Source organism: Erpetoichthys calabaricus, chromosome 9, assembly GCF_900747795.2.
Source record: "Erpetoichthys calabaricus chromosome 9, fErpCal1.3, whole genome shotgun sequence".
NCBI classification, from domain to species: Eukaryota; Metazoa; Chordata; class Cladistia; order Polypteriformes; family Polypteridae; genus Erpetoichthys; species Erpetoichthys calabaricus.
Window position 1 is genome coordinate 110,032,725 of NC_041402.2, and position 25,366 is coordinate 110,058,090.

The following is a 25,366-nucleotide window of genomic DNA, read 5'->3' on the forward strand; positions in this document are numbered from 1 at the left end:
GCTTTTAAATTTTTATTAAGAAGAAAAGAAAACCTTTTTAAACTGAGGGAAAATATACCAATAACAATTTGTTAAGGATCTGTTTTTTTGTGAAGCTGCCTTTACACAGCTTCTCCGCTGTTTTATAAATGAACGCCATATAAGGCCGTCCTTTCTCCTTGCTTCGCGGTTCTGTAGTGTTTTATTGTTCGTTTATTACGATTGTTATAGTTATTGTGTAGCTATTTGAGACTCACTTTTCTGTTCAGGTACCCATTTCCTTTATGCAATCCGCGGATTCTCCGCTATTTTTTGTTCGTTTATTACGATTATAGTTATTTATTGATTCCCTTCTTTAGCTGACTGCCTGCTCATATAAGGCGCTCTGCTGTTTTTTTTGTGAAGCAGCCTTTACACAGCTTCTCCGCTGTTTTATAAACGAACGCCATATAAGGCCATCCTTTTTCCTTGCTTCGCCAAGGAAGCAGCCTTTTTATTTAATCCACGGGTTCTCCGCTGTTTTATTGTTTGTTTATTACGATTGTTATAGTTCTCTTTGTATACCATGTTGTCAGTTCAGCACTCCGGTTGTAATATGACCAAGCCACGCAAGCTTACTGTTGAGAATGCAACGTATAGTTGTACAGGAGAAAAGCAATCTTGCCTCAAATCAATGGCAACCTTTTGTAGGTCTATGAACTTAATTTATGCGTCACTTGCTCGCTTCTTATTGTTTCGCTGCCTTCTCAATTGTGTAATGAATGTTTTCTTCAGCGCTCTTTGGGGCTCTTCCTTGTTTTCTACGTACTGCGTTCACAGTCAGTTCACGTGATTACGTGGGAGGCGTGATGACGCGATACGCAACTCTGTCTCCCACGGCCATCGAGCTGCAGTCTAGTACAGTATATGGACAAAAAAGAGGTTCCAGTTATGACTATTACGCGTAGAACTTCGAAATGAAACCTGCCTAACTTTTGTAAGTAAGCTGTAAGGAATGAACCTGCCAAATTTCAGCCTTCCACCTACACGAAAAGTTGCAGCTGGAGATCCACAAAGGGAGAAAATGAATCACGTATCATAATATAATATATAATCTTCTTAAGTTTGCATATGCTGGATTTATGTCCAAGTGTCTGTTGATGCCGTTCTCATTTGATAACCGGGATTCGGCCAGCTCTCTGGCACTTTTAGTACTGGCCTTGAATTTTACTTGTACATTGTCCCAGTTAAATGTATGTCCTGTTGATTTAGTACGTGTATAGATCAATGATATTGAGTCCTTTCTTCTGACGGCGTTGCGATGTTCCTGTATACGTGTTGCGATTCTTTTTGACATTTGTCATATGTATACCGCTGTGCAAGAACTGCATGGAATGCTATAAACTGCGTTTTGTGGTTCTGCTGTCGATTTCTTGTTTTTAGCATTAAAGAGGACCGTGCGCAGATTATGGGTTTGTGTGCTGTTCTGACGCCTGACTTGGCCAGGATGCGTGCTGCACCTTCAGACACCTTGTGGTGATAAAGAAGTGAGTACCAGGTGGGGTGGAGGTTTTGGTTCAAGTCTATTGTTTGCTGAGTTTTTTGGCGTCTTCTGTTTAAGCTTCGATTAACAAATGTTTTTGAGCATCTATTTGAAGTGAAAAGATGGAAGAGATAGCGTTCTTCATTCATTTTTGTTTCCTTCGTATTACAATGGGTGTGGACTCTTCTGAATAGAGTTTTAACACAGCTCCATATATGTGATACCGGGTGGTTTTTTGATACTCAAAAACATTCATTAATCGGAGCTTACAACGCCAAAAAAACTCAGCAAACAATCGACTTGAATCAGAACCCCCACCCATGAGCATCCTTGTTCAATCCTGGTTAATGGCAGTGTATGTGTACCATCTATTACAATATAAAAGTGCTAGGATATCCATTTATCTGCTGTTCATGCTCTTGGCCATGCGTAATAGCATCTGGTGAATAAAGGCAAGTGGCCAGAATATGACAGTAATCCATGTGATGAACATCTGTGCATCAGGGCATCACATCAGGGCTGGAATGTCCAATGAAGAAAAGCAACAAAAAGCGCAAAGAAAGTGGGATGTAAGGGCTAGAATGTCTGATGAATAAAAACAACAAGACATACAAAGAAAGAGGGATGTAAGGAGTACACGAGGAACAGAGATTCATAAATACACAATGGAATGTTTACAAATGCACTTACCATTGTACCAATAAGCAGTTTTTATAAACAGGCATTTCACTATACTAGTACAGAATTGAATGAATGGACCTACCTATATATTATACATTTCAATCCTTGCTGAGGGCTCTTCAGAAAAGGGCAATGGCATCAAGAAGACTCTCATTATTTAACACACCCAATTTTTGGGCAGTGAAGACAGGCTTTACAAAATGTTGCCACATGTTAAGACCAGCCAGACCAATATAAATTCCTATTTACCTTATCTGAGGTTTTTGCTCTCCCAAACTTACTTGACCAAAGGTTAGATAATATGTCCCATCTTTACAACCTCCTCTCACAAATCAACAGCTAAAACTAGGTTTTCACCACATTCATCCATGTGATATGTTACTCTGTTTCATGACAAACTGCTCTCACCTGCCTTTGTCTTTATTTTTTAGCAACTTTATTAAAGCAGGTATGCACCCTCTGGTTAGTCCAGTTGAAACCCAGACCTTTCTTGCGTAGGTGTTCCCCTAGATCTTCTCCTGTCATTTCTGCCTTTAGGCCTTACAGACCATGCCAGTACCACCATTGTCCTCAGCAAAAAGGAAGTAAGTTCTAACTATTGACAGCAGCCACTCTTTCATTTGCTGCTTGAGCTCCGGTGACCACGTGATAGGTAATTTAACATATGCAAGGGATACTCAAATAAATTATTAAAGTACGTCAGTTATTGGAAATTAATACAACGAAGAACTGTTTTGTTTTATAAATGAAGTACAGACTTCATCAGGAAATACTGCTACTAGAAATAAGAACAGCAATCTACATCTTCTCAAAAGACAAAAAAATATCTTAATTTGTGATGCTATTCTTGCTTAAGTGTAATTGTAAAGCTAACGTAATGCACAGTCATCTGCCCCAGGCTAGGAAAACTAGACTTATGTTTTTATTTAGTTAAAGACAACACCATGTTAAATATTCAAATCCTAATGTTTATGTTCACTTCTTGAATTATTAGTTATATTTGTACAAGGGGGCTCTGCCCCCCTGCTCGCTTCGCTCACCTACCCCCGGTGTTGGGTAACCCGAAATACATTGATGAATGTATGAGATATATTGGAGTGTAAAGGTGTAGATGACGAACAAAGGAAGTATATTCATTAATCCTAATGAATGTTCACTAATAGTGGACTCATTACAGAATGCGTTGTCAGCTAATTGGCGGAATTGTTTAGCGGCCGTCCGTTTTTCCTTTCTTTGCCGTTTATCTATTGACTCTGCTGTTTGAGAGGCGCGTTGTAGGCGCCTACGTTCATTAATTGTATTCAGGCGGGCTCGCTTCTGTATGTCCGTTAGTTGAGATGTTTCGTTTTGGAGCCGTGACTCCTTTGGTTGCGTTGTTTGAGAAGCGTGCTGTAGGTGCCTGCGTTCATTTGTTTTATCCAGGCGGGTTCGTTTTTGTAGCCTCGTTAGTCGAGCTCTTTCTTGTTGGAGCCATGCCTGCTTTGCTTGCGGCATTTCAGACGTGCACTGTAGGCACCTGCGTTCATTGATTTTATCCACACTGCAAAAAATGAAATCTTAACAAGCCAGAAAATCTTGAAAAGAAATAACAGATCTTCTTTTTTTTATTTTAAGAATAACTGACTTGAGTAGATTTCTATGTGTAAGATATATAATCTCATTTTTAGAAAATTTAACAAGTTAACAAGTTAAACTTTCTCACCATATTGGCAGATAATTTTGATTGATTCTAATATCTTTTTCTTGTTAAAACAAGAAAAAGGTATTAGAATCAAGCAAAATTATCTGCCAATATAGTGAGAAAGTTTAACTTGTTAAATTTTCTAAAAATTAGATTATATATCCTACACATACAAATCTACTCAAGTCAGTTATTCTTAAAATAAAAAAAAGAAGATCTATTATTTCTTTTCAAGATTTTCTGGCTTGTTAAGATTTCATTTTTTGCAGTGCAGGCGGGCTCGTTTTTGTATCTCCGTCAGTTGTGGTCTTTCGTTTTGAACCCGTGCTTGCTTTGCTTCCGCAGTTTCTGTCGCGCGTTGTAGGCATCTATGTACATTGTATTTGTCCATGCGGAGCTGTTTGGTTTTGGAGCCGAGACAGTTTTGTTTCCGCGGATTCACACGCGCGTTGTAGGCGCCTACGTCTATTGTTTTTATCCATGCGGGCTCGCTTTTGTAGCTCCGTTAGTTGAGCTGGATCGTTTTGGAGCCGTGACCGTGACTCCATTTGTTATCCGTTGTCTACCGTTAGTAATATGAATAATTGCACTTACTGTTAATATGGAGCGTTTTCTGTGGTTGTACCGTTAATAATGCATCACTGTAATGTGATTCACATATGCTATATGGTTTGGACGTGTGAGGATACTATACGTTTAATACGGAGAGTTCGTTTATTCTCATTACCCGGACCATGCTGTGAAGTGTGGACATTTAGTTCAGAAGCGCGTTGTAGGCGCCTGCGCCTTTCATACTATCTTTGTGGACCTTTGCGGACTCTGTAGTGTCTTATGTTTGACTCTGGGGTGCAGTGCATGAGACGCGCGCTGTAGGCGCCTGCGTACTATGGCTCCTGGGTCCATCGCCGTGCACCTGCGTCCATGCCTTCCGGTTTACCGAGATCTGCGTCTGTGCCTTCCGGTTTACCATTCTCGGTTAGTAATATGGATACCTATGAAAGAGTCAGCTACTTGTTTCATAAGTGGTTAGTAACAGGATGTAACGTGTTCAGAATGAACAGTGGTTAACATGTTTCTGCATGTTATAGTTACACAAAACAGTGAAAAATAAGACTTTCAGCTGCTGCAGCTCAAGTCCTATAGAAGATTTTGTCTCTGTCAGCTATGGTTGTTTTTTCTGACTTGGTCAAACTTCAAAAAGGAATTTTTGGGTAGTGTTTTAATATTACACTTCAAATAATTTCAATAGCATAGACAGCAAGAGCAATGTTTAATGTTTTAATCAAACCTTTAGTGACTAGTCACAATATGTTGAGTATGATAAGTATGATCTTTGATAGTAATCAGAAAATGATGTTCGTTGTATACTATAAAATGGCGGTACATTAAAAAAGACCATAAGCAAATTCAAATGGACCATATGAGAGTATATTAAATGTTAATGAATTTATGCAAAACAAAAAAATAAGTTTATGGGATAAGATGGCAAGCCCTCTTCTACAAGACACTAAATAGCTTGTCTGAACATGTAGAACATAAATTGTATATATGCAATAGTAAGAAATAAAAATATAAATACAAATAATTAATTTGACCTAGCCTTAAACAATTCATTTTATATATATATTGTGGAATATGGCCGGCAGTTTCTCCCAGCCAATACCCCCAAGCTGCCAGATGGAGCCCTCCCTGCAATATGGAGGTGCCCCGAATGCCAGCAGGGCATCATGGACATTGGAGTCTTTATTCACAGCCCTGCTGGATGCCACAGGGAGGCCCAAAGACTTGTATTTTCCCTATAACCCGGAAGTACATCCTAGTCACAGCGACAGAGGAAATGACGTACTTCCGGGATGAAGAAAAGGAGAAGTTTTTACCTGACCCGGAAGTGATAGAAAGTCACATGGACTGAGGGACAGAAACCCTTCCGGGTCAAGGACTATAAAGGATTCTGGGAAACCCCAGTGAATCAAGCCAAGTTGGGAGGAAGGGTAACTGAGCTGCTGGGAGGTGTGGAGAATATTTTGTTATTGTATTGGAATTATTGATTTATTATTGAAAAGTGGAGTGTAGGTGTTTTGTGCACACTATTATAATAAATAATAATTATTGGACTTTTATCTGGTGTCTGGCGTCTGATCTGAGGGTTCAAGGGAGCGACAGCGCCCCCTATCTGTCACTATATATATATATATATATATATATATATATATATATATCTATACATATTAATAAAAGGCAAAGCCCTCACTGACTGACTGACTGACTGACTCATCACTAATTCTCAAACTTCCAGTGTAGGTGGAAGGCTGAAATTTGGCAGGCTCATTCCTTACAGCTTACTTACAAAAGTTAGGCAGGTTTCATTTCGAAATTCTACGCGTAATGGTCATAACTGGAACATATTTTTTGTCCATATACTCTAATGGATAAGGCGGAGTCACGTATTGCGTCATCACGCCTCCTACGTAATCACGTGAACTAAAAACAAGGAAGAGATTTACAGCACGAGTCAAACGCGGGAACGAAGGTAAATGACGTTAATTTTTGACTGTCTTTTAATACTGTGTAAGCATACATATTAACACATGTGCAATTAAACGTGTGCATTTAAGGGGTGATTTCTCAGGCTTAAAAGCTCGCCTTTTATCAAACGCGGGAACAAAGGTAACTGACGTTGTTCACTGTCTTTTAATACTGTGTAACCATACATATTTACACATGTGCAATTAAACGTGTGCATTTACGGGGTGATTTCTCAGGCTTAAAAGCTCGCCTTTTACTAAAAAGGTAAATGCAAAACTATTTTCAATCATTCTATGATCTGCTTCTCACAACTGAAGGCACCGTGGCTGATGGTAAATGACGTTAATTTTTGAGTGTCTTTTAATACTGTGTAAGCATACATATTAACACGTGCAATTAAACGTGTGCATTTACGGGGTGATTTCTCAGGCTTAAAAGCTCGCCTTTTATGAAACGCGGGAACAAAGGTAAATCACGTTCTTCACTGTCTTTTAATACTGTGTAACCATACATATTAACACATGTGCAATTAAACGTGTGCATTTACGGGGTGATTTCTCAGGCTTAAAAGCTCGCCTTTTACTAAAAAGGTAAATGCAAAACTATTTTCAATCATTCTATGATCTGCTTCTCACAACTGAAGGCACCGTGGCTGATGTTACGTCACTTGCTGTCCAACCATAAGCTTTACCTGGTAGGTAACCGGACACTCACTTCACTCCCTTTCGGGAATCGAAGCTCTGAGGTTTTCTTTTGTTCTTAATTAAAATTTAAAAGCAATACTTCACCGCTGCTAAGCCCCTCTAGCGCTGACGTCCGAGGTTCGATTACCGTAAGCAAGTGCAGTGAGTGTGTAATTACATTCACGGCATTCGTAGTCTGATTCACAATCTGATTGTATGGGTGGTTACCTACGAGGTAACGCTTATACTTGGCCACCAAGTCAGGTCGAAGTGATCACTCGAGTAAAGGCAGCTTCACAAAAAAACAGATCCTTAACAAACTGTTATTAGTATATTTCCCTCAATTTAAAAACGTTTTATTTTCTTCTTAATAAAAATTTAAAAGCGGTACTTCGCCGGTGCGAAGCGCGTGGATTTGACCGACTGACACATACAGACATATTCATGAGTGCAGGTACTTCGGAAAGAAAGCACCGTGTAAACCTAAAGTTTAAATTAAGTTCATAGACCTACAAAAGGTTGCCATTCATTTGAGGCAAGATTGCTTTTCTTCTGTACAACTATACGTTGCATTCTCAAGAGTGTGCTTGCACGGCTTCAGATATATATGTATATATATATATATATATATATGTATGTCTATATATAAATATGTAAGCTTATAAGTACTGCCTTACTTCTCTTTAAGAAAGGAAGATGTAATGATACTTGATTTAAACGATTCCACGTCTTCCTGGGTTTGCGTAGCTTATTGTCAATATCTTTACACCTGTTTTTAACACTTATTTACTGAAACGGGCTTTCACGAAAAAAGTTAGGGCTTTGCTACAGGATACACCCTCCACAAGTTAAGCAAGTAAAAATAAAATATATATTTCTGTTTTATTTAAACCTTTTAAGTTCGTATGCATAGCCCATTTGGCTGTTTAATTTTTTTTTTTTTTTCTTTCTTCAGTAATATTTAATCTCCTTAAAGAAAAACAACATATCCATTTTACTTTTTTTGTACCTCTTTAGTAATATTTTAGTGTAAAAGGATAACCAGTAGTTAAACCTTTTATGTTACTTTATACATTTATTTTACACAATGTTGAAAAATTAATAAGAAAGCTACATATTTTGGCAGCTGCTGCTTTCATTTTCAATGAAATGAAAAAAGCTCTCCAAGACAAAACGTCAATGAAGAAGAAACAGTTTGCACTATCTAAAAATCAGAAACCCTCATTTATAAAAGTTTGCTGCAGATGACTTAGCTTATTGTCAATATCTTTACACGTTTTTTTTAAGACTTATTGACTGAAACGGGCTTTCACGAAAAAAGTTACGGCTTTGCTACAGGATACACCCTCCACAAGTTAAGCAAGTAAAAATAAAATATATATTTCTGTTTTATTTAAACCTTTTAAGTTCGTATGCATAGCCCCATTTGGCTGTTTAATTTTTTTTTTCTTTCTTCAGTAATATTTAATCTCCTTAAAGAAAAAGAACATATCCATTTTACTTTTTTTGTATCTCTTTAGTAATATTTTAGTGTAAAAGAATAACCAGTATTTAAACCTTTTATGTTACTTTATAAATTTATTTTACACAATGTTGAAAAATTAATAAGAAAGCTACATATTTTGGCAGCTGCTGCTTTCATTTTCAATGAAATTAAAAAAGCTCTCCAAGAGAAAACGTCAATGAAGAAGAAACAGTTTGCACTATCTAAAAATCAGAAACCCTCATTTATAAAAGTTTGCTGCAGATGACTTAACTGAAAATAAATGAATAGTTCCTATGTGTATAATACATATTTATCTATTTTACTTATGCCTTTATTCCACCAACTTACAACATCTGAGGTACAATTTGTTATATTACTTTTGTTTTTTGCAGCACAGGCAGGTGAAGTGACTTCCTCAGGGTCACACAGTGGTGTCAGTACCAGGATTTGAACTGACAAGCTCCGGGTTTACTCAAATATTACTGAACAAAGAAAAAAAATGAAAACGGGCAAATACGGCTATGCATACAGATGTCCATCCGTCCATTATCCAACCTGCTATATCCTAAATACAGGAGCCAATAAGTACATATGTTTATATACAGTATATATATATATATATATATATATATATATATATATATATATATATATATGTGAATGTATGTATGTATATATGTATGTCTATATATATATATATATATATGTAGATATGTAAATTTGTATATGTATATATATGTTTATGTGGATGTGTATATGTGTATATACGTATGTATATGTAGATATGTGTATATGTAGATATGTATATATATATGTATATGTATATATATGTTTATGTGTGTCTGTGTGTGTATATTATATATATATACATATATATATATATATATATATATATATATATATATATATTTAAGACAGCAACACTCATAACAATGACAACACAATTACATTGACAATCATGTTACGTTATTTTTAAAATGTTTCCTTTTTTTTTTTCATAACCTCTTTAACACACTACTTCTCCGCTGTGAAGCGCGGGTATTTTGCTAGTATATATATATATATATATATATAATGTATGCATACTGCTGCTGTCCCATAATTAGAGGGTTCAGCTTTCAAATACTGACTAAAGGCATTATAAAGGAGGAATTTGCATTTTGTCCAAAAACTTGTGTGGGTTTTCTTAATGTACTCTAAAGACATACAACTTAAAATGACTGTTGATTCTAAATCTGCTTAGCTGGGAAGATGTTAGTGTGCTCTGCAATGAACTGATGTCCTGTTCAGCGTCTGTACCTCTATCAGCAGAAATAGGCTCTGTCCCCTGTGACCTTCTGTTTCTGAAGGTCCAGGAAAAAACAGTTTGAGAAAATATAAATCTGTCTAACCACCTGTTCTGTTCAGAATTAAAAAAAAATCAAAACCAAACTATTTTATGGTTTAACTGTAAACCTAATTTGCTGCTATGCTACCCAACACAAGAGCTATACAGTTGGCTGGGATTTAAACCCAGTACCCTGGAACTGTATGGTGGCAGCAGCAGTAGTAGCCATTGTCAAAATGTCTGACATTAAATAACTGACTGTATAATACACATAATAATTTGCAATAAACCTTCATTGACCAGGTGGTGGCAGAAGACAAACTTCACTTATATTTAGAATCGTTTGAAGAAAGGTTCTTCTTTGATAAATGGATCATCAAGAAAACAGAAACTAGAAGATTCATTTGTTGAAGTTTTAATATATAGGACAGATTTTATTTTCATAATTAATGATTACTTGTATTGTATCCTGTTGACTTGCCAAATAGTATGCATTTAGGATTTACATGTTTGTATTTTGGAAAGATGTTGACGTGCACTGTAATGCTATAAAGACTCTCGAACTCCAAACGGTGAAGAGCACAAACTTTTTCGTGCAGGTCTGACTTCTCTACAAATGGAAAGGTTACACCATTATCAGTCCAGTCTGGGTTCTCAGGATATACTGCATCACCTAAAAGATAACAAAATGAGTTTTATACATGTACAGTTTTGCCTAATTAAGAAAAATAAAGATAAAATTTTCAGTAAATTAACAAGCTGGTAAGAATTTTCTCAGGAACAGCCAAGATCCACAAGCTGTTTTAAAAATAAACATGTACAATGCCTATAAAATGCATCCTTATACAACACTGAATCACAGTGGATTAAATTTGGCTTTTTTGACAATGACCAACAGAAAAAAATGACTCTTTAGGGGATAGGTTTGGTGTTTTCCAAGTCAAAGTTATTCCTTCTTAATGATGATATATTTTAGTATAAGATTAGTATAGGATATATATTAGGATATATGTTATAATCACCATCTTCTTTCAGCTGCTCCCATTAGGGGTTGCCTCAGCGGATCATCTTTTTCCATATCTTTCTGTCCTCTGCATCTTGCTCTGTTACACCCACCATCTGCATGTCCTCTCTCACCACATCCATAAACCTTCTCTTAGGCCTTCCTCTTTTCCTCTTCCCTGGCGGCTCTATCCATAGCATTCTTCTCCCAATATACCCAGCATCTCTCCTCTGCACATGTCCAAACCAACGCAATCTTGCCTCTCTGACTTTGTCTCCCAACCGTCCAACTTGAGCTGACCCTCTAATGTACTCATTTCTAATCCTATCCATCCTTGTCACACCCAATGCAACTCTTAGTATCTTTAACTCTGCTTACCAACAGCTCTGTCTCCTGCTTTCTGGTCAGTGCCACCGTCTCCAACCCATATAAAATAGCTGGTCTCACTAACGTCCTGTAGACCTTCCCTTTCAGTCTTGCTGATATCCGTCTGTCGCAAATTACTGATTGGCTCCAGCAGATCCCCGTGACCCTGTGTTAGGATATAGCGGGTTGGATAATGACTGACTGACTCTTCTCCAACCATTCTGCACTCTCTTTTTCACCTGACTTCCACAATCTCCGTTACTCTGTACTGTTGATTCCAAGTATTTAAACACACATGTATTCTGTCTTGTTCCTACTGACCTTCATTCCTCTCCTCTCTAGAGCATATCTCCACCTCTCCAAGGTCTCCTCAACCTGCTCCCTACTATCGCTACAGATCACAATGTCATCAGCAATCATCATAGTCCACGGGGACTTTTGTCTAATCTCGTCTGTCAACCTGTCCTTCACCATTGCAAATAAAAAAGGACTCAGAGCCGATCCCTGATGTAATCCCACCACCATCTTGAATGCATCTGTCACTCCTACCGCAGACCTCACCACTGTCACACTTCCCTCGTACATATCCTATACAACTTTTACATACTTCTCTGCCACTCCTGACTTCTTCATACATTACCACAACTCCTCTCGAGGCACCCTGACATATGCTTTCTCCAGATGATTATATGTTATAGTAATGACATATACATGTGTGCCAAATAAAAATGCATTCTTAAGTGAAGAATATTTTATATATTTGAAAAAATAACTAGCCTGCTTTTGCATTTTATAATAGAGCCAATGGGTACTGGGGATCTTTTGTAAAAAAAAAGCTTTAAAACCTTTCTAATGCATCCACTTTGAAGTAGTCAAGACTTTGGTTTAAGAAAACATGCCTTCCATGTTGCTAAGACATGATTGTGACAACAAAAGTAATTGAAAATAACACATTTTACTGTTTTCTTGAGGTAAGTATACATTTCTTTCTCATTTGTCTGCCTGCAGCAGTTATCACTGAGTGAAGATATGACAACCCAATGCCAGCCTCCCCCACACTCTTCACAATCTGTGTTATTTTGTAGAGCCTATGGAGCAAGATTCATGCCAAGGGGTAACGTGGTGAAAAGGGTACATATGAGCTTCATTGTACTTTGTACATATAATGATAAATATGAACTAGACTGATTACAACGCAATGTATTTTTAATAAAAGCCTGAGATATATGAAAGGCCAGAGTCACCTTTTCTGTGGAGAGTCAGATAGTGTTTGCAGTAGAGCAGACTGAAGGGCCACGGACCAATAATCAATTTTTATAAATGCATGAGTCACTCTTGATGAGAGTACAGTAATAAAAGAACTGATAGCAATGTTTTTGAGTTCACTGGCATTGATACCTATCACTCTGTTAATACTGTCAGAACAAGCAAATTCCATGTGGGGCCTGCTGTGAGGCCTATGTTAAAAATCTGTGCTGAACTTACTAACCTTCAAACTGAATAAAATTAGGTCACTTTAACAATGGCAATTCACCTAAGTGTGGGTGTGTTTGCCCTGCAATGGATGGGTGCCTCACACAGGAATTATTCCTGCTTCGAGTCAGATGCTTACTAGGATAGGCCCCAGCTGCACTGTGACCCTACTCTATCCTACCCTATTTCTGTAATCTCAGAGTAGGGTGTTCAATACCATTTTTGGCTTGAATGGATGTATTCAGTAAGTTTTAAAATGTTTCTTTATAATGAGACCCCAGTATCCATTAAAAAATGCAAAAGGGGACTAAATTTTTTTTCTTTTACTTTATAAAATGATTCTCATTAGAAAGCAATTTAATTTGGCAAATTAATATATACCATGATTGTGAAGGAATAATTTTGACTTAAACAATTCCCAATTTATTTATCCTTTAATGTCTAAGTTAAAACAGATCTCTGCAAAGTGATCTAAATTAATTACAAAAATTAATAATAATTCATCATTCAAGTATTCACTGCCTTAAGTATTTAGTAGATGCAGTTTTGGCTGCAATTGCAGTCTTCAGTCTGTGTGGATAGGTCTCTGACAACGTTGCACATCTGGACATTTTAATATTTTCCATATTCTTCATTGTAAAACTGCTCAAGCCCGGTCAGGTTGCATGGGAAATCCAGCCAAAAATTGTCAGTTTGACTCTGACTCTGTACTTTTGGCTTTATGCTTGGAGTTGTTAACTTGCTGGAAAACTAATCTCTCAAGGTCAACATTTCTTGCAGACTGCATCAGCTTCCCCTCCAGAACGTTACCTGTATTCTACTGCATTCATTTTACCCTCTACTCTTTAAAAGACTTCCAGAGTCTGCTGCAGGGAAGCATCACTGCAGCATGATGCTGCCACCATCATGCTTCACAGTGGGAGGGTGTGTTTCTGAAAATGTGCCATGTTTGGCTTATGGAAAACATGACATTTAGGCTAAAGACCAAAAATATAAATTTTGTTTTCATCAGACCATGGAACCTTTTTGTAGATGACTTAGGAGTTTCCCATGTACGTCTTGACAAACTCTACCCATGATATCATGTGTGTGTGTCCAATAATGATATCAATATATAGGCAGTAAAGATTACTAATACAAGACTGATTCCATCATTAATGTTTTGGCTAAAGTTTTACAGCTGGATGCCCTTCCTAACACTAACCTTGTTACTCTGATACTGTTGGTGTGTTAGTTCTTCCTAAAAAAATCTGAACGAAAAGAAAGAAATTTAGTGTATGATGTTTTCTCATTAACATGTTTTACTTTAAAATTTAAACTGGTTGAATTAAAGTATTTTTTATTATGTCCCAAAGCACAGATACATCTGACATTTGTCACTCTTCTTAAGTATACACTGTAGGTGCCGTTAGCAGAAGAGTTTTAGAAAGACAATAATATAGCCAGTGTTGACTTAAATATGAAGAATAATCTTCACTAACATGTTGTTATATTATATGCTCTCATCTGATGATTATATTAAGTACAGTAAATCCCCTACATAGGAATGAGCTCCATTCCAAGAGTGCATTCAAAGTCTACTTTGTTTGTAAGTCCAGCAAATTTAGCCTATGCACCCAATGAACACAATATAACCCCCAACTCCTATAAAAAACATGTACCTGCACAGCTATTTGAATATAAGAAAATTCTTTTAAAAATTAGTAAATTTGTTACAGATTTCTTGTATATTTTACAATAAGCAACAGAAAGTTCATTTTTGTTTCATTTGTTCTCCGTTAGCTAATATTGTCGTTTACACTATCAGACCTAACCTTGCAGACCTAATCTACCTCTCCTCAAATCCTATCGAAACATATTTGTACTGTACAGTACACAAGAAAGTGCTTTTAAAAGTTAATATTTGTATTTTATGATACAGATTTCTAGTGCATTTTAACAACAAACAACTGAAAGTTATTTTGTATTCCCATTCTCTTCCATCAGCTGATCTCGGTACAGTAGACTTGCTTACCACTAGCAAACAAGCCTATGTAACTGTTTTCAAATTCAAATATTGATGCCCAGTAAGTGTGAAGAGTCATGGAAGGTTTTGAAGTGAGGACAAAAAAGAAGAAAAAAAAGTATCACAAAAAAAGACCTTCTGGCACCAACACCAATTTAAGTGTATCAAAATAAAAGCTCTCGCTAAGCCTGTAGTACTCCTGAAGGGATGCTCATATCTGAAGATCATGCATTAGAGTCGATTAGGACAAGTCGATAAGAACAAGCTGTTCACAAGATCTGACCATAGGTCCGTATTTTGCCTGCGCTCTACCACACTGCTTGGTTTCGTATTGCATGTTAATGTGGTTCTCTGAGTGAAGAAGTCTTTGTGTTCTTGTTGAACATGCTTAATTCCGGACAGTCTGGGCTTGAAATAAAGCATGTTATCTCAACATAAACAGAGATACAGCCAAAAGCACAACCACTTGTACTGGATGCATGCACGTGACTAAACAATAATAGCATGGGCTTTGCGCTCCACCTACATGATGCGATGAAATCTGAAGTTACACTACAACTTTTAATTTTTCACTTATTTAAATAATTTTTAATTTATTGGACCTGCACGTCTGAATCTTTTTTAAGTTCATAACTTGAAGGTTCGTATGTAGGGGACTTACTGTAATACATTTTTTAGGTGATTAAGGAATGAATAAATGAATCAATGCACACATATAGATCCTGAGAAATGCTTGCATTAATGAAATTAACTAAACTGTAACGTATTTATCTGCATATATCTGCATCTAATATGTACAATTTAATATAGATTAATATTGTTATACAACCAGGATTCTGCCTGACATAGCTTACCCAGCTTTATTTATTTATTTTTACTTTTCTTTTGGCTTTTAAATGTTTTACCAATTTGATTTACAAATATGATGATGGCTGAAAAAAAGTACCTATTCATTTGACTTGTTAGTCTAACTGAACAATTATTTTTGTGTATCTCACGGACTCGCAATTGTCTTGAGACCGACATTAACCTTTTACATTAGCAGGTTCTGAAGGAAAATGCAAAAGAGCAGGGAGGAGAATAAGCTAAGATTGTAGGCTTGAAAACAAAATTAGTGAATATCACAAAAAAGTAAGTTTTGAATGCATTGTAATAACAATCAACATAAGGGCATCAGTCATAAGTCATATATTGGAAATTTTATTGAAATTTAAAAACAGTACTTGTCCTGAATAAAAAGCTCTTTGACAACCAAAAGATCTGTAATTTGCTCATGAGTTCAGGCAAATGACTTGATTCACTGGAAATGCCCTTTGATACTCTAAGCTTAACTATTTTTTAATTTTCTGCATTTGTCCACCTGAATAAAATATTTTAATCACAACACACTCAGCCAGTAAAGCCACATTACTGGTTTAGTAGTTTTGCTAGCAGCTTGTACAGCACCAGAAAGGACCACGTAATATACAGTGTTACTTTAAAAAAAAAAAAAAAAGTAAACTATAAAGAATTTTTTTTATTATTAGCTATGTGTAAAACTAAACATATCTTCTTTTTAATGCTGTGGAATATATGAAGATTTATTTGATGCACATAAAGAAAGAACTGTTCATTTGGCAAGTCCAAATAAATTCATGGCATAAAAGGCATTTTGAGAAAAATTCTTATCTGCAGAAGAAGTGTGATTTGCTCCACGGCATTGCATTTTGGGAAAAATAACTGCCATTCTGAAAACACACTATTGAGTTGATAATAAACATAGCAGGCTGGCATGAATTTATTGAAAAGTAAATTGTCTCATCAAATGATTACTGCAATTTGTGGATTGAGGTCTATATGCCTTAAAATGCCAAATGTTTACTCTTTCCAAAATGATTGGGCATATCAAAAATCATACCGAATAATAACATGCATGTCACTTTGTGAAGAAAACAGAAGCTGGAATAGTAGTGAATGCTTATTTGAAAACTCTCACATTGCAAATGCTCTCTATGCAGCACACAGATGCAAATGTATAAACATTTGAAAGTAAAAGATTCTGAAGTTTTACTGGATAATTGCCTGATCTTTGAAACAAATATTATCTTAGATAAAGAGTGCACACTTGGGAGTAGGCTGTGCAGTGGGTATGTGGGCAGGTGTGAAGATAATGGGGAAATATAGAAAAACATGGAATCCAGCACTTTAACTGGAAAGATGTGAACTTCAAGTATAACAGTAATGAAACAACTGGCTTTATGTATTATGTATAAAAAATTGCCTTATTGTCAGGCCCAGGGACAACGAATGCAAGTGAAGTTACCATTTTGAAGCACATGGAATTGTGTATTGTTCATGCTAAATCCATTATTGTCATTGTACACATCAGTCAAGGAAAGTGGTTATTCATTTATTTTTTAAACAGTGGCATTCTCTTTGCTACTGTCTCATAAAGCTACAAACAGTGAGGTACCTAGACAACAATTGTGTGCATACTAGTCTCTTGCATTTCAGCCACTGTAGTTGGCTACAGTTGGCTCTCACTAGTCATCCTTTTGCATGTCAACTTAGTTTTGTGGACAGCTGTGCCATATTTGTTCCATTTTATAAAGACTGATTTAACTCAGGGGTCTCCAATTCTGGGTTAGAATGAAAACCACTAGCCACAATAGCACTCCAGGACCAGGGTGGTTAGTTGGAGACCCCCGATTTAACTGTACTCTAAAGGATATTTATTGGCTTAAATATTTTCTTGTACTCATCCCCATGACTGTTCTTTTTAATAACCTTTTCACAGAGTTGCTTGGATTGTCAATGTACACCACTGTGCAGAGATCTGCTTCACTCTGACATTACAGAGTATTTTTCTGATCGGGATAAAAAAAAAAACAAATTGAATCCATTGGGATATAATGTTGTATAACAATAAAATGTGAAAATCTGGGCGGCACGGTGACGCAGTGGGTTGCGCTGCTGCCTCGCAGTTAGGAGACCCGGGTTCGCTTCCCGGGTCCTCCCTGCAAGGAGTTTGCATGTTCTCCCAGTGTCTGCGTGGTTTTCCTCCGGGTACTCCGGTTTCCTCCCACAGTCCAAAGACATGCAGGTTAGGTGGATTGGCGATTCCAAATTGTCTCCAGTGTGTGCTTGGTATGTGTGTGTGCATGCCCTGCGGTGGACTGGCGCCCTGCCCGGGGTTTGTTTCCTGCCTTGCGCCCTGTGTTGGCTCCAGCACACCCCTGTGACCCTGTAGTTAGGATATAGCGGGCTGGATGATGGATGGATGGATGGATGGATGTGAAAATCTCTAAGGGGTGAATGATAGGAACTGTATAAAGCTTATGAAAATTAAACTGACATTTATTTAACTTAAACAATAAAGTATGATGTATATAAAAATTTCCTATTCTGTAACCAATTTCCTCCCATCTTTGCCTGTTTCATCACTCTAAGTGTTACACTATGGTGTTATGCCACTTCCGTATTCCTGAATACATACATATCTATTTATAAGAAACAATTTTAAAGATAGTTCTTTCAGTATTTGAGGCCTTTCAAATGATCACTTCTGTTTCTGTTATTATAATGATTAATTATAGTCCTAGTGTGATGTAATGACACATTTGCAAGAAGTTGCCGGGGCAAGGGAACAACCAGAATGATAAAGATTAAATTAAAGCTCCAGGGAAGACAGCAGCAGGTTGGCAGCAGAAGAGGTTCTGCACAAACAAACTTTAGACTGCAGAGGCTACTAAGAGACAATTTCCTAGAGATTAAGTAAGTAAGCCAATGGAAGAACAGCAAATGCAAAGCTCTTGGTTACTGAAGACAAGTCATGAAAAACTGAATATTTTGTGACAATACTTGCTATTTTTAACGTATTAGGAAGAATGGATATTGTCTTCAAAACCTGACCATTTAAGAAAGCAGAAGACACAGCAGTGCTGGCACAACTGGAGTAAGTAGGGGGAAATTACAGTCATGTATTTCTGAAACAAAAGAAGGGCAGATCCTGATCCCATATGTAAATTCTAGGGCTTGGCTGTAAATTATCTCAGGAGGGGGTTAAAGCAGAGACAATTTCAATCTGGAGTCAGGAGGACACTATGGGGTGAAAGCTATCAAAAGTGATTGAGAAATAGAACATAAGAAGGACCATGTTTTGCAGTACTGTAGTGGCCTAGAGGATAAAACAATCACCTTGTATACTAACATTAACAATGTCTGGTTATTGACCAGAAAGAGCCCAGAGTGTTTTGTTGAGCCGTGCCTTATGTGCTACTCCTGCGTTAATCCCTGAACACTTTATGTTCCATCAAGGCACACTTTTTTGCAATTTTAGGCCTCAGCTTTCTTGCCAAGTGCCTGTTATGCTTACAATTACTACTACCATAAAAAGCAATCTTTTATTAAATACAGTGCAAGGACAGTCTCAGCACATTTGGGATGAACAAGGCTCAAATATGTGAGAACATGTGTACGTATTCAATTTATAACAAAAATAAACTGTATAAAAGAAAGGTACCAATGGACTTACATTTCCAGGATCCGATTAGGATACTCTATTTGAAATTGCTAAGTAATCATTTATGCATATACAACTCTATATTTACTGTATGCATGTGCATCACATAATTGTAATTAGCATTTTAGCTGTAAACGTGTTACAAAGTTCTGAGCCTTTGCTCACTAAAGAACACTATGCAAAAATACACTTACCTGACTTGGAAAAATAGAGACCACATAGTAAGTAATCTCTATTTAAACAAAACAAATCATGCTATCAATTTTTCTTCTAAAGGCTATTCAGGTTGATGCGATTACTAGCCAACCTCACAAGCACAACCAAAACAGGTTGCCTCATATCTCTCCTTAACTCTTTAGACATTGGCCCAATTCTCTAAGCAGGCTTTGCAAAATAATGTGGAGTATAGCATTTCATTTTCAAGGGCAGGGAAGCACACAATTGTTCCCCATTATATTGACAACATTAAAAAAAACACATTCATTATATATATGAATTTGTTATGTGTATGTCTGTCATTACATAGGAACTAAAAATGGGATATTTTAGACTAAGATTCATGCTTTGTACCTATAATTGAAATATGTGACAACAAAACTGAATAAATAACCAGCAGGCAGATTACTAAAATAGATAATGGGGATGGAATGTTTTTTTGGTGAATACGTGTTGCTAAATAGGTGCAGCAGACAAAGACAATGTGATTTACAAAATTAATAAAATCAGACTCATTGATAAATTATGTGCAACTTTTATAATTATTAACAAATACTTAAACTGTGATTATAAACAGCACAAAATCAAAGATCTGGACTTTTAAAAACAGAGATTAATACACATATTTACATTTAATCTCTACCTGGTAATACAGAGACTAATGAATTGTCCAGTGATAACTGAAGAGGCATCCATCTTTCACATCCTTGCAGTCCACGACCTACAGCAAACTGATGTAAATCTTCCAGCTGGAGAAAGTTACACAATCTGCTAAGCTCATAAAACTGAGGTGGTGCAATCCATACTGCCTTGCTCTTATAACTGCTTAGGATTGCCATTGGATCTTCCCACTGTATAAGGAAAAACAAAACAATATTTTCATTTAGACAACCATGTGATCCACTCTGAATGAACATTTTAGGCCAGCTATGAAGTAAACTTGTCTACCCACTGCTTTCTGTCAGCAGTGACTAATCAAATTAATACAAAAAGTAATAAAATACTGTCACTAAATAAAATTAAAAAGAAAATGTATGATAAAAAAACAATCACCTCCTGTGAAAAAAAACAGATTTTTTCAAGGCCTTAGTTAATTAATAATTGAAAATAAATACAAAAAAACCCACTTTGTAAGGTGATTTTCACAGGTAATACCACTTCCCAAGCAGACTACACAATATGAAGAGACACCTGGGGTGGGCCATTGCACAGTGAAAACATGTATTGTGGTCAGATGAATGTATTCCGGTTCTTTTTTTTGGAAGAAATTGACACGGTATGCTCTGGACAAAAGACAAAAAGGACCATCCAGACTGTTATCAGCAACAAGTCCAATACCCAGGATCTGTCATAGTATGGGGATGTTTGCGCCCTTGGCAAATGTAACTTATACTTCTGCGATGGCAGTATTAATGCAGAAAAGTACATTGAGATTTTAGAGCAAAATATGCTGGCTTCAAGATACAGTAATCCCTCACTTATCGCGGGAGATAGGTTCCAAGGCCGACCGCGATAACTGAATTTCCGCAAAGTAGGGACACCATATTTATTTAATTATTTAACGTGTATTTGGATGTTTTTAAACCCTCCCTGTATTGTTTACAACCCACCCTTTACTCTATTAATAACAGGGACAACTGCTAAGCAATATGAAATCGGTAGATAAGTTTACACTTACTGTATAGCGAAGTACACATAGCTATATATGACGTGATGATGGTGATGAATATGCTGCGCAGTAAAAATGATGACGATGAAGGTGATGATGACTTTTACTGCGCAGCCGATGACTGTATTTTACGTCTCTTCAGACGGCGGTGCCATTTCCTGGGGCACCTCCTCCACGGTTTCCGAAGGTGTATCCGTAGTAGTAGTAGTAGGAGGAGGAGGAACTGGCTCTTTTTTGCGAGGCTGCAAAAACATTGTGATCGGAAGTTGCTGCTGCTGCTTCTTTTTCCGGTCGAAGAGCAGCTTGTAGGCGGTCATGACGTCGTCGACCTTGTTGCAAAGATTCCTAAAGCAGATTCCATCCAGACTACTGCCTTATCACGTCCACTTGCAACTCGTTTTGTGCCCTGGTTAAAGGACACTGCGGCCGTAGATCTTATATGCTTTTCCTCCTTTTTAAATAAAAAGAATCGTGGACTCATTGATGCTGTAATGGTGTAGCTATTCCCTTCCTTCAACATATCCAAAACTTTTACCTTTTCTGCAGTCATTTGCATCTTCTGTTGGCGCTTGGACACGGCCCCTGAAGCAGTAGCACATTAATGCTGAATGAGTGAGATGAGACTTCCTGGTTAATGCAGCACTCCGTTGCTGAGCCAATCAGCAGCACACAGGAACTTAACTGCGTGCTCTGATTGGGTAGCTTCTCAGCCATCCGCCAATAGCATCTCTTGTATGAAATCAACTGGGCAAACCAACTGAGGAAGCAAGACCCATTGTCCGCAGAAACCCGCGAAGCAGCGAAAAATCCGCGTTATATATTTAGATATGCTTACATATAAAATCCGCGAAGTCGTGAATCCGCGAAAAGTGAACTGCGAAGTAGCGAGGGATTACTGTAACCTACTTTTCAGGGACATCCATGCATTTTTCAATAAGACAAAGCAAAAATCACATTCTGCACACATTACAAAGACATGGCTGCAGAAGAAGGTGGTACAGGGACTGGACTGGCCTGCCTGCAGTCCTGACCTGTCCCCATTAGAGAATGTGTGGAGAATTTTGAAACAAAAGCTGAGATGACGACGATCCCGTACTGTTGCACACCTGAAGACGCGTTTACAGGAAAATAAAATAAAATAAAACAAAATAACACCTGAAAAGCTTTATCACTTGGTATCTTCAGTGCCAAAACATCTTTTAAGTATTGTGAGAAGGAACAGTGACATTAGAAAGTGGTGAATGCTTTATCATCCCAACTTTTTTGGACTGTGCTGCAGGCCTGAAATGTAGGAATGGATCTACAGTATTAATAAATTAAATTATGTTGACCAGACAAAACATGGAATGTCTTGGATTCAAACTATCTGCAATAAAATTAAAGTCAAAGTAAATTTAAGAATCATTGTGGGTTTTGTTTTTATTTACATTTTCCATACCATCCCAACTTGTTCTGATTTGGATTGTATTTTTAAAATAAAATCTTTCAACAACAACAACAACATTTATTTATATAGCACATTTTCATACAAATGGTGTAGCTCAAAGTGCCTTATAAGATAAAGAAAAGTTTATATGAAACAAAAATAAGATTATGCAATACTAAGTAACAAAGAATGAAGTAAGGTTAGATAGCCAGGAGGACAGAAAAAAAACAAACCAAAAAAAAAAAAAAAAAACTCCAGATGGGCAAATCTGCAGGGGTTCGAAGGCCAAGAGACCATCCAGCCCCACGAGTCAAAACTAAAAGTACAATAGTACAATGCCATTTTAGCCTTTGCTTAATTATTCATTACATAAACCAATACACACTTGTAGAGATAGGTCACAAAGAGTGTGAAAATGTGAAAGGCTTCTGTGCACTACTCAAAGCATCAATGGTAGATGATATAATAGTCATTTGTAGGATGTATTTTATAAAATGAATCAAACACATAACCATTATACCATATAATTAATTTCTTTCCATGGAGAAACAGGGTTTCATCCAAGCCTCCTGTGAGAGAACAGCTTAATTCGAATTGTAAAAACAAAGCACAAACAACCTGATTAAGAATATTTAAAATACTGAGAAAAGATGGTGATTTTAACATTATTAGGTTATTAATATGCACAGTTGTTCACAATGTCCATCTCTAATATTTATACTTTCCACTCCTGTGGTGAAATTCACCAACACCAGATCTAAATCAGAAGGTATTTTTCCCTAAACCCATCATTTCCCCACAGAGTATGGGCACGTTTTTACTCATATACACAGAGCTATGGGCATTGTCTTACCCATACCCATGCAAAACTGTACTGTCACACCAAATCAGTATCAGAAAAATGATACAGGTCAAAAACCAATGAGGAATCTAAATTAATTTAGAAATCAGAATTTAATAAATATTTTTAGACTCACTAGCTGTTCTATCCAGCTCTAACTGGGAAAGTGATAAAATATATGTAAAAATAAACAAAAACAGATCCGATAGTAACACAGTCCTCATCATGACAGAAAAACATATTTTTTTATGATTATTTAGCATCTACAGCTACTGAGCACATTAAGCTCATGCGAACTTTTATGCTGCAATTATGTGAAAGATTTAGATAAACATAATTTTGCAGAAAAGAACAGTTTGTAACATAATTGAAATGTTACAGAATGTGTAAAATGCAATGTACAACTCGCCACTGACAGTCAAATGAGGGTCAGATGGCACACAAACCTCATCGTCCCTTAACAGCCATTCTGGTGGATTCCCGCAAAGTGTCCCCCGTCCCCTTCCCCTAACTTCCACTGTCTCAAAAGATCTTTGTTGGTTAGGCTCAAGCATGGATTTCTTCACAATTGAGTCATTTTCTCGCTTACTGTTTGCCCTAGACAAAAACTGAATGGGATCTTTTTTATTTTGCATAAAATGAGCATTCAAAATAGGGAATGGATTTTTTGATACAACAAACTGTTAGAGTCATTCAGCAACAAACATTTTAAACATTAAAATCTTGTATTTAAAAATACTTAATAATTATTGTGGTTACTATAAAAACCTGAAATTGGCATTGTTTTGTTATCCAGCTATCTTGTAGTTGTTACCCAGAATCCCTATTTTTTGGCTTCTTATAAATTTGGTCTTAATGCAAACTTAAAATAAGGAGCATAATTAGACCATGAAATAAAACCAGATCCCCTACCAGGGGTACCTGTAATAGTAACTTAATTCAAAAGAAAAAAATATATATCACCAGTTCAGAAACATCTTTGTAGTTTTAAATGCTGCTTAGTAAACATTTACTCTCTTGGAAATAAAGTTTCTTTGGTAAATGATATTACATTAACTACAAAATCTTATCTGTGTCTTCTAACTCAAACTTGGCCTAGTAAATCTGACACTATTCTCTTAGCTGAGGCATCACCAAACGGATACACATTCCTTCATAAATATAGGGAGATACTGGGGCAAGAGTGGGTTCCCCAGTATGTCCTCTTTGCACTGGACTGGACTCACTGCAGCACATCTTCAAGTAGCTGCATACCGCTGGCGATATGATCAAGTGCACATGCCAGTGGCAGAGGCCATCTCTAAAGCCATGGCTAACAACAGGGTCATTGGCAGCCATAGAGATATCACCTTTGTCTTTACCTGAAGCGGAAGAGCTTCCTCAGCTACAAACTACAGTAGCAGCCAGTCTGCTCTCCTTGGCGTTGGACAAGAAGCTACGAGTAGACTTGGGCAGGCAGCTCGAGTTCCTGGACCACGTTACACCAACATCTTTGAGGCCAGATGTGCTGTTAACATCTGCCTCTTCAAAGCAGGTGCTCACAATGGAGCCGACAGTCCCTTGGGAGGACCTCACTGAAGAGGCTAATGAACAAAAGCGGTCCAAGTACCATAAACTGGTGGAGCAGTGCTGGAGGAGAAGATGTAATGTTCGTTGTGAGCCCACTGAGGTGTGGTGTAGAGGCTTTGCTGGCTGCTCATTATGCAAGGTTTATCATCCTGCTTGGCATCACAGGTAATGCGAAAAGGAAAGCCATAAAATCCACCACAGAGGCAGCAGAGAAGGCCTCCAGGTGGTTTTGGATCAGGAGTCTGAATCATGTGCTATTGCTGCTGGGGCTCAAGCCAGGAGAGCAGGAACACCCGATGACCTCTGGAAGAATCACTGATGAGGTGTATTGGCACATCTTAGCATGTATCTTAAACTAACTAACTAGGAGGCAGCCTTGGAATAAATCATTGTGAAAAAAAATGTACACCAC

At 37.1% G+C, this 25,366-nt stretch overlaps 1 protein-coding gene across 1 annotated transcript in view; it reads right to left on the bottom strand.

The window, feature by feature from the left end:
• Positions 1–10,284: 10,284 nt before the first annotated feature.
• Positions 10,285–25,366, bottom strand: part of nudt19 (nudix (nucleoside diphosphate linked moiety X)-type motif 19) — a 36,344-nt gene continuing 21,262 nt past the window's right edge. Inside the window, exons 2-3 of the mRNA XM_028810067.2 lie at positions 20,093–20,300; positions 10,285–10,558 (exon numbers count right to left, since the gene is read on the bottom strand). Of these exons, the coding sequence (XP_028665900.2) occupies positions 10,332–10,558; positions 20,093–20,300 (435 nt within the window). The 3' untranslated portion in view covers positions 10,285–10,331. The remainder of the gene's footprint in view (positions 10,559–20,092; positions 20,301–25,366) is intronic.